Source organism: Tyto alba, unplaced genomic scaffold (assembly GCF_018691265.1).
Source record: "Tyto alba isolate M040663 unplaced genomic scaffold, T.alba_DEE_v4.0 Super-Scaffold_15, whole genome shotgun sequence".
Lineage (NCBI taxonomy): Eukaryota > Metazoa > Chordata > Aves > Strigiformes > Tytonidae > Tyto > Tyto alba.
The window spans coordinates 7,087,167-7,103,730 of record NW_024881277.1 but is presented as its reverse complement, the minus strand read 5'-3'; the positions used below and the strand labels follow the sequence as shown (position 1 = coordinate 7,103,730).

Genomic DNA, 16,564 nt, shown 5'->3' with positions numbered 1-16,564 from the left:
TCCTCTAAACCCCTATCTTGGGGTGATGCCTGGGCACTCTCAAAGGTGTTTGGAGATGAAAACATAGTGGTTACAGGTCAAGAAAGATGGAGTGATACTTTTCACCAGGATCTGTATTAGAAGGATAAGCGGCAATGGTGTTAAAATGAAAGAGGGTAGATTTAGATTTGAAATAAGGAAGAAATTTTTTCCGATGAGGATACTGAGATATTGGAACAGGTTGCCTAGAGAAGTTCGAGGGAGAGGAAATTCACCACTTCTCTGGGCAACCTCTTCCAGTGTTTAACTACCCTCATAGTAAAGAATTTCCTCCTTTTATTTAATCTAAATCTACCCTCTTTCAGTTTAAACCCATTACCCTTTGTCCTATTCCTGCAATCCCTGATAAATAGTCCTTCCCCATCTTTCCTGTAGCCCTGTTTAAGTCCTGGAAGGCCACTAGAATTTCTCCCTTGGAGCCTTTTCTTCTTCAGTCTGAACAAAACAAACTCTCTCAGCCTGTCCTCACAAGGGAGGTGCTCTCACCCCCCCATCATATTCACGGCCTCCTCTGGACCTGCTTGAGCATGTCCATGCCCTTTTTATGTTTGGATCATGAGAGCTGGAAACCAGACTACAGGGCCGGTCTCATGAGAGCAGAGCAGAATGGGAGAATCCCCCACCTTGACCTGCTGGCCACACTTCTCTTGATGCAGCCCAGGACACGGTTGGTTTTCTGGCCTGCGAGTGCACATTGCTGGATCACAATCAGTTTTCCATGAACTACCACCCCCAAGTCCTTCTCCAGCAGAGCTGCTCTCAATCCACTCCTTGCCCAGCATCTATTTGTATGTGAGGTTGTCCCAAGCCATGGGTAGGACCTTGAACTTGGCCTTGTTGAACTTCATGAGGTTTGTATGGGCCCACTTCTCCAGCCTGTCCAGGTTCCTCTGGATGGCATCCTTTCCCTCCAGCATGTCACCACACCACACAGTTTGGTGTCATCTGTGAACTTGCTGAGGATGCACTCGATCCTTCTGTCCATGACGGCAACAAAGATGTCAATCAATACCAGACCCAACTCCAACCCCTGAGGGAATGACCCTCATCTCTGTTCTCCAATTGGACTGTTGAGCCTGTGACCTCAGCACTTTGAGTTCGACCCCCCAACCAATTCTTTATCCACCGAGTGGTCTATCTGCCAAATCACCGTCTCTCCAACTCTAGACGAAGATGTCATGCGGGACCGTGTCAAGTGCTTTGCACAAGTCCACGTAGATGACGTCAGTTGCCCTTCCAACTGTTCTTTGGTGAGGCCAGCAACAGGCAAGACAGGTGTGTGTGCATGTCATGTTGGTGTGTGTGTCAGTGGGTGTAACTCATGGTCTGAGCCTGGTCGGCAGCCAAACACCACACAGCTCCCACCTGGGAATGGGGAAGGAAGCAGAGGGGCAAAGGGAGACTCACTGGGTTGAGATAGAAACAGTTGAATAATGGTGATAAAATAATACGGTGGCAGTATGAACTGGTAATGTAAAATGCAATTGCTCACTAACCGCTGACTGACACCCAGCCGGCTCCCAGCCAGCGATCCTGAAACACAAAGATGCCGCGACCACAATCCCAAAAGTGAGAGTGTGCCCCTTCCGCCCACCCCTCCTTTATATGGTGAGCATAACGTCACATGACATGGAATATTGGCCAATCCAGGCCCGGTGCTCCAGCTGTGTTCCCTCTCTGCTTCTTGTGAGCCTGTGCACAGGCAGGACACGGGGAGCTGGAGAGTCCCTGAAATCTCCGTGTGCATCAGCACTCCTCCAGCTACCAAAAAGGAACAGGAACTCTATTCCAGTCTGAACCAGGACCGTGTCCACCCCTTGTTCCATATCCTTTGCATTATCCTCAGGTTCCATATTTCCTAATACAGTCTAATAAATTACTGTCCTCTTCCCTGGTCTTAGGCATGTGCACACAGATATAATTCCCTTAGCCCATGGGCCATCTTAAGCCCATACGTGGAATTACCTTTGCCCAAGGACCTGGGTGCACTTGGTCCTTGCAGTCTATATACTGCAGAATGTATCGTGAGTTCATTTGGTCCATAGCTTCAGGTTCCATCTGTCCTAACAGTCTCTTAAGGCAGGAAGGAGGGATTCTCAGTTGGTAGGGCACAGGTGTCCTTGGGCCTGGCAAGAGGATGGCATGCAGTCTCTGTTGCAGTTGGAGCTGGTGGCTGATGCATCTGACGCTGTCTGTATTCAGTCTGCAGCAGTCGCTGGGTATCAGTTGCTGAAACGAATCGTGACTTTATCAAAGTTCGTGTTTTTCTTCATGAATATGATGCCATTAGCATAATATGTGTCAACCATAGCAATGTATTTATACGGTTGTTTGGTGATTAATGTAATACAGTTTATTGGCTATTTTCACCTAACATCAAGTCCCCTTGAGGCACACATCGGACATCCTCATCCTTCTGCATTGCCCACCAAGTGCACCCAGGTCCTTGGGCAAAGGAAATACCACGTATGGGCTTACCTTTACCTGAAGTAGGAGTAACCCAAATAGTCTTCCACAGCATGTGCTTAAGGTGCACTACTGGGACTCTATCTCCATCTGCAGTATGTAGAATTTTGACTGGGCAGGGCCATCCTGGTTGGTAGATGCTCTAGTTTTGACTAACCAGGTGGGCTTTGCTAAATGTCTGTCCCAGTGTTTAAAAGTTCCTCTTCTCATTGCTCTCAGCGTGGTCTTTAGTAGCCCATTGTACCACTCAATTTTCCCAGAGGCTGGTGCATGGTAGGGGATGTGATATACCCCTCAATGCCATGTTCTTTTGTCCAGGTGTTTATGAGATTATTTAAAAAATGAGTGCCATTATCTGACTCAATTCTTTCTGGGGTACCATGTTGCCACAATACTTGTTTTTCAAGGCCCAGAATAGTGTTCTGAGCAGTGGCATGGGGCACGGCCTATGTCTCCACCCACCCGCTAGTTGCTTCCACCATTGTGAGCACATAAAGTTTGCCATGTCAAGTATTGTGGAAGTGTGATGTAATCACTCTGCCAGGCCTCCCCATATCTATATTTTAACCACAGCCCTAGATACCAAAGAGGTTTTAACCTCTTGGCTTGCCTGATTGCAGCATGTGTATCACATTCACGGATAACCTGTGTGACAGTTGTCATGGTTTGGGCCTGGTCAGCAGATAAACGCCATGCAGCTGCTCACCCACCCTCCCCCCCACTTGGAATGGGGAGGGAATCGGAGGGGCAAAGGGAGACTCACGGGTTGAGATAAAAACAGTTTAATAACAGTAACAGAATAATATGGTGACATGATGAATGGGTAACGTACAATACAGCTGCTCACCTCATAACATACTATTTGCAGGCTCCCTCAGTATCCAACACTCTCCCAGCCCCAGCTGTGTCCCATGTGGGCATTCACAGACCTCCCTTCTCTTCAGTCTGCCAGGGTCTGCACCAGGAGAGAGGCCGGGCAGGGCTGGCTGGTCCCCCCATACAGGCACTGAGACCAGCAGGAGGATGGAGATGGTTTAGCAGCAACGCTCACCCATAAACCTGGGTGAGCAGCCAGTGCTGTAAATGACCAGCTAGATAGGCTGGGGGGTGATGAATGTCCTGGGCCACCTTTCCAGTCTGGCCATGCCACCAAGAGCACAAAGTGGCACCCTCTCTCCTCTGCCTTCATATCTTTGATCCCTGTCATGAGCCCTGGCTCCGCACCACAAATCCCCTGGTGTGAGTGCTCACCCTGCATCTTCACACAGTATAAGATGTACACTGGTGTTTTTCTCTCCAAGGCACTTTCCACACCAGCCCAGCACCTCCCCAGCACTCCCCATGCCCACCACACTCTCCCCAGACCATCCCAGCCCAGTACAACATCCCAGTCTTGGCTGGCCCCAGGGCATTGCCCAGCGCAGGGTGCTGCAGAGCTCTGGGCACTCACCCCACAGCCCCAGCCCCTCAGGAAGGTCACAGCAGCTCCTGGGGCACAGAGGGCTCTCAGCCTCCCCATCAGCCCCAGGGCTGGGGCCAGCCATGCCATGAGCAGACGCAGGCCAGCGTCTCCCTCTCTCTGCTGCTCTTCTCTCCAAGAGATCCTGATTGCCCAGTGCTGGCAGCCCCTCTGTGCCCGTCCCTCTCCCCAGCACAAGACTCCTGCACTGGGGGCTCCCCAGGCAGCTCCTGCTGTGCCAGCCAGAGAAAAGCTGCCCAAACTGGTGCCTCCAGAAATAGGTCTGCTCTTGTCGCGGGATGTCACCTCAGGCACGGCCCTGAGCTGGCGGTGCTGCTCTGCAGGGCAGTGGTGGCTGAAAGCCACGGGGAGATGGTCCCAGGGAGATCCCCATGGATCAGCCATCATTGCCATTGCACTGGGCACCCCCACGTGAAGGGGCAGCACAGGCCTATTCCCTAACACATCCCCCCATGCCCTCCTGCCCTGAACCCCTGGAGAACCCCAGCACAGCAGCACGCTCAGAGGGGCAATTCCTTCAGCCTGTTCCTGACCTCAGCTTGGGAGGAAGAGACCAACCTCCAGATATCGGCACTGAAAAAATTGTTTTATTACAGATATGTGACTAGGAAGGCCAGCTGTACTGTCCTACCAGACACATGCACAAAAGCCTCTCTGTCAGAGAGGCTGGTTCATGTCTCTGAGGAAGAGGAGTGGATACAGACATTTTAGGAACAAACAAGAGTTTCACAAATAAAATGCTTACTGCACAGAAGGTTTCAGATAAGAATTAGAAATGACTTCTGAAGAGACACGGGCGGCTTATCCCTGTTGAGAGTCAGCTGAGTGAATCAGCTTCTTCAGTGCGTCCTTCATCTCCTGGTTCCTCATGCTGTAGATGAGGGGGTTCACTGCTGGAGGCACCACCGAGTACAGAACTGACACCACCAGGTCCAGGGATGGGGAGGAGATGGAGGGGGCTTCAGGTAGGCAAAGATGGCAGTGCTGATTGAAATGGGATATTAACCAAAATTGGTATTATGCTTGCACGAGATAGATATTGCTATGTTTGTATTGCTCAGCCGCTATCTCCTGTTTAGTACAAAGCCTCCCCTCCACCCCTAAGTAAGTGGGTGTCAGCAGAAAGATTACCCCACAACCAGCACAAACCAGCTCTGCGGTTTAGCCCGGGTCCAGGAGGCGACAGAGACTGCGCAGGAATTCAGGATGAAAAGTTCAGCAGTGAGGAAGAGGAGATACTTCCTCCCACGACCACCGACCCAGCCCTTCACGACCCCTGCCCAGGACCAAAGGAACTCACTGCGCAGCCGCAAGGAGGAGGAGACCTAATTATAATAAGAAGGGAGGGTAGGCGGGGATATGTTGTGAATATGTATAAGCGTCTCATGAATATGCAACACTTTGTAACATATAAGCAAGGCGGGAGCGGCTGGGGGGGCACAGGCTTGTTGTGGCGGAGCGATTCCCCATGTGCCCGGCGCCGAATAAACATACCTGCTTTACAACCCTTAGTTGTGAAGTCTTTCATCCGTAAATCAGAGTGGTTTGTGATAAATAACGGAATTATTCTGCTTTTGCTAAAAGTAATTAAACAATTACTTTTATTGAGTCAGGCTAAAGCTGTTATTAAAATTAGTGTTGCTAAAATTATAACAGTCAAGCAAGGCTTTTTTGGTCACAAGTTAGGCATGTGGTTGGGCATCGGTGGGGAGTTGGGCAAGGAGGAGGATGGGGAGTGGTCTGTGGTTAGGTGTCATGTAAAGGGGAACTTGGGTGGGGGGGGCTGGGGAGGAATGGAAGCCAGCAGAAAAGGGTTAAGCGAAGAACTCCTGATGGAGAGAGACCTGGACTTCGCCCCCCCCAATCCCCCCCCGAGAGGGCAGTGGAAAAGTACTGAGAGAGACAGCCTGGGAGAAACAAAGAAAAAGGAGCTCTGCAGGTGTGAAGAGGTGAAAACCCGCCATTTTTCGCTCAACTAATGATATCTCCTGGTTGCTCTATGAAAATAATCCCCTGTTGGGGCAGGGGGTGCCCCATTGCCCCCAGCGCTGTGTTCTTTGCTCCGCTGACTCTGTCCCCAATAAAACATGTTTTTGCTAGACGTGAGCTTGTTTCTCACAGGTAAACGTAGCAGACCGGCGGAGAGGTGGAGGCTTCTCGGAAAAGCCGGGACTATTCCTGCCTTGCAGGCACCCAGAGCCCGGGCTTCTGTCCCGGGGCATGCCCGCGGGGCGCAGGGACCCCCCCCCCCGCGCTGGGGCACAGAGAATGCCTGCCTCTGGGGGCTCCCCTGGGCTCAGGGGGTTCATTCCCGGTTTGGGGGACAGCGGGAGGAGCCCGGCCCGGCTGCGCCCGGCAGCCAGCGAGGGCGGGCGAAGGCAAACGGCCCCGGCCCGCTCTGGCCAGGCCCGGCCCGACCCAGCGCTCCCCTGGGGCCCACGGGGAGCGGCTGGGGAGGGCGGCCCCGCCCCCGCGCTGCTCCTCAGGCCCCGCCCCCGGCCGGCCGGGACTGCCGGGCCGCCTCCGGCCCCGCCCATTGGCTCAGCCGTGGCCAATGGCGTGGCTGTTGCCGGGCAGGGCAGCCCGGGCCCCTCCTCCCAGCGCCGCCCCGCGCCCCCTCCCCAGCGCGCGGGGCCTGAGCGGGCCGGGCTCGGGGCGGTTTGTCCGTCCCTCAGAAAGGGAGCGGGAACAAACCCCGCCGGCAGCCGCTTCCCCAGCGCCGCTGTGCCCGGGCTCAGCCGCGCTCCTCCCTGCCCGGCTCCTCGGCCGCCTCTCCCCCTCGAGCGAGCGCCGCAGCGGGACGGGGCACGGGGCTGCGGGCGCCTCGTCTCTGCCGCCCCTTCCTCCTCAGGCCGTTTCCCTGCTCCCGCCTGGGCCCCGCAGGCCCCAGCTGCGGCCAGAGAACCTGCTGCTGCCTGGGCTCCTCTCCAGGGGCCGCAGCTCCTGCCAGGGTCCCGCTCGGGCCTGGGCTCTCCGCGGGCTGCAGCTTCCTGCTGGCGCTGGCCGCCCGAGGGGGACGGCGTTGGTGGCTGCGTCCTCTTCTCGGCAGCCATTTCCCAGCAGCGCAGGCTCCGTGAGGCTGGCCGGGAGAGCCCCCGGGGGGGGCACTCACCCGGGCCGAGCCCTGCTCCAGCCCGCCACCCGGCCCATGAATTAAGGAAGGTGGCAAAGAGTCCTGGGCCCAGCCCTGACCGCTGGATGCCACCGCTGGTTCCTGGCCTCCAACTACGCCCGGTGCCACTGAGCAGCACCCTCGGCCCGGCCGTCCAGCCTGTTGCAGTCCCGCTCGGTGCTGGCTCATGCAGCCCATTGCCGTTCCAGTGACTAGAACTGGAACTTTAAGAGAATGCAAGGTGGGCACATGCAAGCCCACAGCTTTCAAAACCCCATACCAAAAACTTGTAGTACTGGCTATTTCCACCAACTGCCTCAAATCCTACAGAGAAGGAAGGAAACACCCCGTAAATTACACATGCAAGGGCAACAAGTTTTTTTAACTCTGGCTTTGGCTTTTCTGACTGCTCGTTCCCAATGAGTGCTGGTTTTGCAAGGCTGATCCCAAAAGCGGAACACGGGTTAAAACTCTTTCTCGAGGGACCTTTGGGCAGGGGGGCCAGCCAGCAGAGCTGCCCGAGTCTCTGGAAAGTCTCTCTGAGCTCCTCCTGGGCAGAGGCAGCACTGGGAGGAAGCCCCAGGAGCTGTGGGAGGGAACAGCCAAGGGCCTCCCAAAGGCTCTCCTGGAGGGCTGCAAAGGCAGAAGGGCCAAAGGTGGAGAAAATGGACAGATCTAAGTGGGGTGCTTGGAGAGGGAGCGGTGCTGCAACTGCGAAGAAAGCTGCAGCTTGTGGGAGGGAAAAGAGACCCAGAAATAAGTCCACTATCCATCTGGTGCCCTGGCCACCTCCCCAGAGCTGCCTTGGTCAGGCAAGGCAGACCCTGTGGTCCCACAGAACCCACCTGCTCGCTGCCGGCCGCCCACTGACTGAGGAAGGAACGGGCGTAGGACAGTGCCGGTGGGGAATAAGCCCTTTCTCCAGGCTGCAAATCCGAGCACCTCCTCTGGGGTTCAGTCATTTTCTTGGAGCCGTTTCTACAACAGACAGAAGACATAACCAAGATGACAATGGGAAACTTGACTGGTGTCAAAACAAGACCTTGTCTTTATGCCCCTGACATCCTCCATTTCAGAGAAACATAGAATCATAAAATGGTTGGAAGGGAAATTAAAGACTGTCTAGTTCCAACCCCCTCCCATGGGCAGGGGCATCTTCCATCAGACCAGGTTGCTCAAGGCCTTGTCCAACCTGGCTTTGAACACTTCCAGGGAGGGGGCAGCCACAACTTCACTGGGCAACCTCTTCCAGTGAAGGGGTAAATGTTGGAGAATGGCTCAGAGACAAGGGTCCTGAGCCCACCGAGCAATTGTATGATCAGAGCCTGCTCTAGCTGCTGATGCTGGGCCTCACTAGGGTTTGCCTGCAGCTGCTCGCAGCTGCTGATACATGAGGAATGTCAAGGACGCTTCGGCCTTGTGTACCGTGGTGTGTCGAAAACAGGCTAAGGGGAATTGGGAATAGTGGTCTGAGAAACCTAGTGTTATGATAACGGTGGTCTGAGAAACATTGTGTTACGGTACTGTTGTGTATCGAAAACAAGTCAAGAGGAATTAGAAATAGTGGCATGAGAAACTTAGTGTTCTGAGAAGCTTGTGCTGTAAGCTAAATGCAAGTAGGTGGACCATGCGAATACGACCCTTAGAGCTTAAGCCAATCAGCTAGTGACTAGTAGGCATAATTAGTAGAAGGATTATAAAAGGCTGTAACGAAAATCAATAAACTGAACCATGCTTTATCACTCATATTGAGTCGGCTGCGTTCTTCCTCCTTTAGCCTGGGTCCTCGGCATGTTGGGCTTGCCTTGCCTGACAAAGAGCCAGAATTGCCCTGAAGGAAGATGAATCTCTTTCCACAAAGAAATACTTTTGGCTGTTGCTAATGAATGTTTTTTATTTAAGAAGAATGTAACCAATATATTTCTATATAAATACATACTGCTTATGCTGTGTCCATTTTGTCATTTGATTAAAAATCCTTCAGTATGCTTTCCTGTTGCTATTTTGGTTCACAAAGTAGATTCATTCCCTTTACCTGTTAAAACTGTAATAAATCTGCCACTGGGCCACTTGATTTTTTTTTCCACTTGCAGTTAATTTTTAACAAATACTTGGAACAACAGCCTGGGTTTTGTGGTCTCCCAGAAAGCAGATTGAATCGATGAATAGTCTTGAGTTCAGGCATACCGCATCTGCCCAGCTGTGACCTGGAAGAGAATGACCCAGTGCATCTGGAACATCGACTTGAATTCATATGTTTTTCTTCCACGTGTCTGTGAGCCAGGTGCCTGGTTGCACTACAGCGTTCCTCATCAGGGAAGAAACTTTCTCCACACCGCCGCTGGTCTCATTGCTCTGTCTCCATCCAAAGCCCCTTGCCTTTCTCATGTCTATGTCTACCAGTTGGATGCAACGGACCATGGGCTGCAGGGGGCCAGCCCGCCCTCTCGCCGCAGGCTGCAGGGGAGTCTCTGCTCCGGCAGCCCCCTCCCCTGCTCCCCAAATCCCTGCCACACACACAAGCCCAACAGGCCAACCAATGCCAGGACAGCCCGAGGACAGAGATGGGCTGAAAACACGGGCACCGCGAAGCGAGGCCAGCTCAGGCCTCAGCTGGGCGGCAGCAGGAGCGCCGGAGGCCCGGGCAGAGGCCGAGGGCGCAGGCCCTGCCCAGCCTGGGGGGAGCACTGGGGCTCTCCAGCTCTGCCTGCCGGCATGGGCCTTGCCTGCACCCGCCCTTCTCCCGAGAGGGACCAGGCGCAGACGAGCACTGGGGGAAAATGATCATCTTTTATTGGCCTCAGAAAGCACCCACGGCCGAGCGGTGGCCGGCAGCACGATGTTCTCGGGGCAGCTGAATGCCTGGGGCGCCGTCCATGCACCCATCCCTCGCGTGCTGCTCCCTCTGGGGCCTGCGCAGGCTCAGGGCCCACGGCCATCTCCGGGGACCCGCCGGGCGCTGGCAGCGGGGCGCTACTGCTCCTGCTGTCCCGCGATGCAGGAGCAGCAGAACGCCCCGCGCAGAGCCCTGAGCGCCCTCCTGAGGAGGGAGGGCCGTCGGCGCTGAGCCGGGGCGTGCGAGAGAGCAGCGATGCCTGCGGGGGAAGGAGAGTTGTAGGTGAGGGGCTGGGCGGGTGACGGGCAAGCTCCTGCCTGCCCCCCGCCACCAAGGGCTGTCCCCAGGGAGTGGGGGCCGCGGCACGGCCAGCCCCCGTGCGCGCAGTGCTGCCCACCTGGCTCCAGAGGCAGGGGAGATGCTGCTGCGTCTCCTCTGTCATCTGCCGGGTGGGATGTGGCAGTGTCTGTCGGAGGGTTCTGAGGGAATGAAGAAGCCACTTCATCCTCGTGCACCGCCAGGGAGTCAAGGGCTGCGCTGGCCTCTCCTTGCTGGGCTCCAGACATGGGAGACAGGTTTGGATTGTCCTCCTCTTCCTCGGGCGCTCTGGCCAGGGCAGAAGCTGCCGGCTGAGGGTCCATGGGACCCGCTGGGGCAGGAGATGCGTCCTGCAGGTTGCCAGCTGCCTCTCCTGCTGCCTCTGGGCCCATGATGCTGGTCCTGCCAGGCCCCTCCTGGGGACAAGTTGGGAGGGGGACGAGCTCCAGGATAAAAGGGTTGATACAGATGCTGCGGATGGTAATGGAGGACGACTCTTGGTACATCTCTTCGTTGCCGAGATCTTCCTTCTTAGCCAAGGCCCCTTGCTTGTCCTCTGGCACTTGCAGAGTGGGTTTCCTGAGCTGAGCTAGGCTGTTCTCATTGCAGCCTGGGCCACTCCTCTCCAGCTCCTCCAGAGGGTCCGTCCTGACGGAAGGGATGGCCAGATAGACCGCAAAAACCCTGTCCTGCATGGGCAGCAACCTACTACTGATGTAGCACTTGATACGCGTCACCGGCATTGCCAGATCATGCTCTGATGCTTGACCCAGGCACCTTGGCACGACGTCCCTGCATGGAGAAGCTGGCACAAGGGATCTGTCAGATGCATCGGTGCCCCCACCTCCATGAGGACCAGGCGTGGGCTGAGCTGCGGGGTTCTTGACGCTGTTGGCTCCCTTGTCCTCAGCTGTTCTTGCTGCTGCTGCCTCCCCCATGACTTGTGCATGGTCCCGCTGTGCCACCGGCTGCTGGCTGGGTCCCTGGATCGCATAGAGAGCCTTGTTCAGGACCTCAGTTACAACACACCGTGCTGCTTCCATCAGAGCTGTGACATGGGCAGCGGGCCTGCTTGGGGCAAGCCCCCAGCTCTCCACGCTCCAGGCTGTTCCCTGATCATGGCAGATGCCCCAAGAAGATGGGACCAGCTGTTGGTGGCCACTGGCTGTGGTGCCACTGGTGGTTTCCCTGATGCTGGCAGAAGATGTGGAGGGTGCTGCTGGCAAAGGAGGCAGCGTGGGGCAGGTGCTGGCAGCTCCATCTGGATGAGCTGCAGTGGGCGCATGCCCAGGTGCCGCTGCCTTCCTGGAAACAGGCAGCAAGATTTCAAGATGGTCTGTCTGCTTCCTTGTTACCCTGCTGTGAGGCAGGGTCACCCTGAATGCCAGGCTGTCCATCTGCAAGAGAAGCCAAGGAGAGAGGCTGCGTGAGTGCGGCCCTTGCCCCTGTGCCCCCCATGTCCCCACTGGAAGAGCTCCTGCAGCTGGGCTCCCCTGCCAGCCCCCGGGCAGTGCTCGGAGAGTTCTCTCTGCTGGGAGACCCTGGAAGTAGGGCTGCTCCCTGCTTTGCTGGCACAAGTTTGTTAGCTTGGCAGCAGAGAGATGGAAGGAGAGGGAAAGAAAGACCGGGGCCAGCCCCATGAAGCCACACGCTGGCAATCTTTCACGGGAGCTCTGGCCAGGGCAGAAAAGCTTTGTGCAGAGCCCCAGACACTGTCTGAGGAGGGATGGTCGTTGCTGGCCAGCTGGGGCATGTGAGAAGGCAGCAGGTGCCTATGGGACAAGTAGAGCTGGAGCCAAGGCACTGGGTGGGTGAAGCTGCCCAGCTCAGTGTCCGTGGGACCCTCTGGGGCAGGGGACATGCTCTGCAGGTCACCAGCTGCCTCTGTGCCTGTGCTGCTGCTGGGCCAGCATGGGGGTCCTGGAAGAGCTCTGGGACCAAGGGGTTGATGCAGGTTACCATGTCGTCCCCTTGGGACAAGCTCTTTGTTGCTGACATCTATCTCCCAGCTTGTCCTCCTCAGTGGCCCCCCAACCTTGGGCCTTGCTGCCCTTGGCTGCCCAGACTTCCATTGTTCTTGCTGCCCAGCTTGCCTCAACCATGCAAAATGGCCATGCCCTTGCTCAGCCGGCTGCTGGCCGGGTCCCTGCTTGGCAGTTGCAACCTTGCCCACAACCTCCCTCACGAGGTGCTGGACTGTGTCCTGCAGAGCCATGGCACAGACCTTGGCACTCACCTGCCTGGATCTGATACTGAGGAGCCATCCTGGTGCCGACTGGGGGAAACACCGCTCCTCGCCTTCCTGCTGCTGCTGGAGCTGCCCTGGCCTTGCGTTCCTGGCCAGGGAAGCTGGCGCAGGGGCCCTGCCTGCAGCACCAGTGTCCCCATGTGCAAGGGGACCAGGCACGGGCAAAGCTGAGGGGGCCTTGCCACCGCTGGCCGCCCAGACCTCGGCTGCTCTTGGTGGTGCCGCCTCAGTCGCGCTGTGTGCCCAGTTCCACTGGGCTGCCGGCTGCTGGCTGGGTCCCCGGCTCCCCAGGAAGACCTTGTCCAGGACCTCAGTCACAAGGCCCTGGGCTATCCCCTTCGCAGCTGCAGCACGGCCAGCGGAGCTGTGTGGGGCAGGCCTCCAGCTCTCCACACTTGCGGCTGTGCCCTGGCCATGGCGGATGCCCCAAGAAGATGGGATGAGCTGTCGCCGGCCACTGGCTGCGGTGCCGCTGGTGGTTTCCCTGCTGCTGACAGGAGATGTGGAGGGTGCTGCTGGCAGAGGAGGCAGCCTGGGGCAGGTGCTGACAGCTCCTGCTGGCTGAGCTGCGGTGGGTGCGTGCCCGGGTGCCGCTGCCTTCCTGGGGACAGGTGGCAAGCTTGGACAACGAGCTGTCTCCTCCTGCACCACCTTGTTGCGGGGCAGGGTCACCCTGTGTGCCAGAACATCCATCTGCAAGAGAAGCCGAGGAGAGAAGGCTGTGTGAGCACGGCCCTTGCCCCTGCGCCCCCACGTACTCCCACCACTGAAAAGCTCCTGCGGCTCTGCTTCCCTGCCAGCCCCTGGGCAGTGCTCAGCCCCGCAGGCGGCTGCCGCCCTGCTCCCAGAGCCGGCTGGGGTGAGGGCTGGTCCCCCCGCAGCCCATGGTGACTCCCGGGAGCAGCGCACAGGGCGCTCAGCTTGCTATGGGTCTGGGCCCACCGGTCCCCTCCTGCACACCCCACCTGCTCATCGGCAGCTCCTGGGGTCGGGAAGGCGTTCGGCCCCGTCTCCATCTCCCTACCTGTGCACGGTGCCTTGCGGTGTCCTGCGAGCTCTCTGGGCAGGAGAGCAGTGGCAGCCTGTCCCCATGGAGGGACAAGGCCTGGCTCTGGCTGCCCTGCGGCACTGCCTGTGGCTGCCTGAGGCCCACCTGTGACCAGGAGGAGGAGGAGGAGGAGGCATGGGATGGAGGCGGCTGCCTTGGCACAGCGGCCCCCACAGCGCCGGCAAGGCTGGCCCTGGCACCAAGGCAGCTCTGTGCGGCCCCGTCCCACCCCCGGCCTCTCCCTCCTGCCCCGTCCCTCACCTGGCGCCTCTCCTGCAGGCTCGGCAGCCCCTTGGCGGGCCGGGAGCGGGCGTTCGCCTCCTCACCCGTGGGCATCTTTGGCGACCTTAGCCAAAGACCTTACACGAGCACCCAGGGGAGACGCTACCTCCTGAGGGAGCTGCTCTCCTGGGGGAGGGCACCCCAGGGCTCTCGCTCCTTAAATACCCTCATGGTCACCCTGCGGGGGGGTGGGGGTGGCCCATGTCACAGTGGCCTCTGGGGGTGATGCGGCCCCCGCCTCACAAAGCCCTGGCGGTGCCCATGGAGACGCCCACGCCGGGGACCGGCTGGGACGGGCTGTGCCCGGCGCGGGGCAGCCCCGGCTCTCCCCTCACCGAGCCCCCGGCCGGCCTGGGCCAGCGCCTCCCACGTGCGCCCGGTGCCAGCGGGCTCTGCAGAGCTGGGTCCTGTGTGCAGTCGGCAGCTCTGGGCGCCAGCGCCCTGGGCCGCGTCCCCAGGCGCTGCTCCCACACAGGGCCCCCGGGCCTGGGGACGCTCCGGTGGGCGCCCGCGTAGAGAAAGGCAGGGGAGGCTCGCAGACCCGGTCGCGGGTGTGGACCTCCCCACAGCGACCTCCAGGGATTTGTGATGGGCTGGTGGCATCGTGCCCAGAGGCCATTGGGCATCCTCGGGGTGCTCCCGGGAGACGCCCTGGGTAAGAGCGCTGCCACCAGGCTCTTCTGAGGGAAAGCTAAAACTTTTTCTCTTGTTTGGAGCAAAGAGCTTGTTTATAGTAGCATCCTAGTTGGTCAGCATTTTCTACTCGTATTATTCTCTTCATTTCACTCACATAGTTTAGTCAACTGCTAGGCAGAATTAATAACAAGGTGTTTTGAAATATGCAACTTCTCCCTGAGAAAAAATTGAAGTAGACCTTGAGACGGTTCATTAAGCTTCCTGAGTACCCCTGATAACAAGGGCCCAAGACGACAGTGTCAAGATTAGCACTGGCAAATTAGTTAAAACTGACCATCTTGGAGCATCCCAGGGCCAAAGAACAGATGAGCTAACTCCACAATTGTATTTGGGCATAGGAAAACCAAAGTTCAATCACTGGACAGGGCAAGGAAGACCATGAACCACCACCAGAGGGGGAAAAGCCCCTAACCCTAATTTTATCACGTGTGCTCGGACAGTGTAGATAAATTCTAGGAAATCTTCTGTGTGTGCAGATTAGTTCCCAGAAATCCGCTGAATACGTATAACCTCACAGCGTAGGTTCTCTGTGATTGCACCTTTCCGTTGGAGCCCTTGTGGTGGAGCGAGCCCCAGTGCTGCCCAGCGCTGCAGATAAAGAATACCTGCTTAACAGTTTTACTGGATTCCAACTGTTGAGTGAATTTTTGTGTTTCAGTCTGGCGACCCAGGTGGGACCCTCTCCACCCGACTGCAGGACCTGTTGAGATTGGGACTCTCTTGGGTAACCCCGGTGATTTTTTTCCCGAGAGACTCCTGTCCTTGATCGGATCGCTGTGGGGATGGACAAGGACCATCTAAAATAAAGGCATTCTTTTTGGAACTGTGTTTGGGGACCGGTCCATTTGGGAGCTACCCGTAAGTCGTTTTGTGTAGTGCAGGGTGAGCATATATCGGGTTGCTAGCACCTTAAAGTTATATCTGGAATTCTGTGTGCCTGCAATTGCCTGCAAGGTTCTGGTTGTTTAGGAGTTTGGGGGACAGGCTTTTGCAAGAAACCCGTGAAGAATTTGCAAGCAAAAAACCCATGAATTTATGTGGCTCTGCCTGTAACTTTGGGCATATTACTGCAGTAGTTGTTGCAGTTCTTTCAGGCACTGTCTAGTAATTCTGGACGCCACAACGTTGTGCTTATAAACACAGCCTTGTTTTGGGGGTTAATTTAAATATGCATGCTTAGTGCTATCTTGACAGTGCATCCTCCTCCATTTCTGGTCGGATGGCAGCCTCTTCTGGTGGTGTAACGCTGCCCTAAAATGAGAGGATAGATGCTGCTAGCATCAAAGATCAAATCAATACCAGTATGTGGGTATAAAGAAAGAATGGCCCTGCTGTTCTACCATAGAAAATTAACCAGGCCAATTAGCATTCTGTTCCTTCAGGCTGGAAACATTGCAGAAAGAACTGGTAGAGTGGTGAATGTTTGGGAATGATGAATGTGTGCAGGGATGGTGGAGAGTCCTTCAAAAACGCGTTACTTGCCTTGTAGTATGTTCTTCAAGGTAAATGGATGAAGAAACCATTGTGTGGTAATCTGGAGTATCTCCTCGTACTTCCTCATCTTCAGGAAGGTACGTGCCTGTGCTTGCAAGGCTGGTGGTGCTCTAGTGTTGGGGGAGACAAAATGGAAATGCAGGCTAGGCCTTGGAGCAGGCACCTCAGCCTGAACACAAGTACTGAGAGGCTCCTGCTAAGTCGACCCTGGGAAAAGTAGAGTTAATGTTTCTCTTTGGTAATTAGAAGAGTGCTGTGTTATGAGAAAAATGCTGATGAGCACACTGATGTTTTCGGCTGCTGCTGTGAAAGAAGCAAGCAGGAAGACTGCCAGGACTGCGTAATTAGCGCGTAACCACCTGACGTTGTTAAGCTGGTAGGAAAATACTGTAACTTGATGGAAAATCGCTGTAACTTACGAAAGGTATATAAGCAGCCTGAAATAAAGCATCTCAGCATCACCCATGATCTGAGCCCGTGCCTCAATACGCCACAAATGGTGCCCGAACAGGGACCGACCGGCTCCTGGGCCTGAACTTGACTCC

General features: G+C 56.3%; 1 protein-coding gene across 1 annotated transcript; it reads right to left on the bottom strand.

Moving 5' to 3' along the window:
• Positions 1 to 8,042: 8,042 nt before the first annotated feature.
• Positions 8,043 to 13,920, bottom strand: LOC122153053 (mucin-1-like). Its single transcript, XM_042789172.1, has 4 exons — positions 13,524 to 13,920; positions 12,488 to 13,192; positions 10,331 to 11,648; positions 8,043 to 8,075 (listed from the first exon to the last, which is right to left on the bottom strand). Exons 1-4 carry the CDS (start codon positions 13,881 to 13,883, stop codon positions 8,056 to 8,058), a joined length of 2,403 nt encoding a protein of 800 aa, XP_042645106.1. The 5' UTR covers positions 13,884 to 13,920; the 3' UTR covers positions 8,043 to 8,055.
• Positions 13,921 to 16,564: the final 2,644 nt, after the last annotated feature.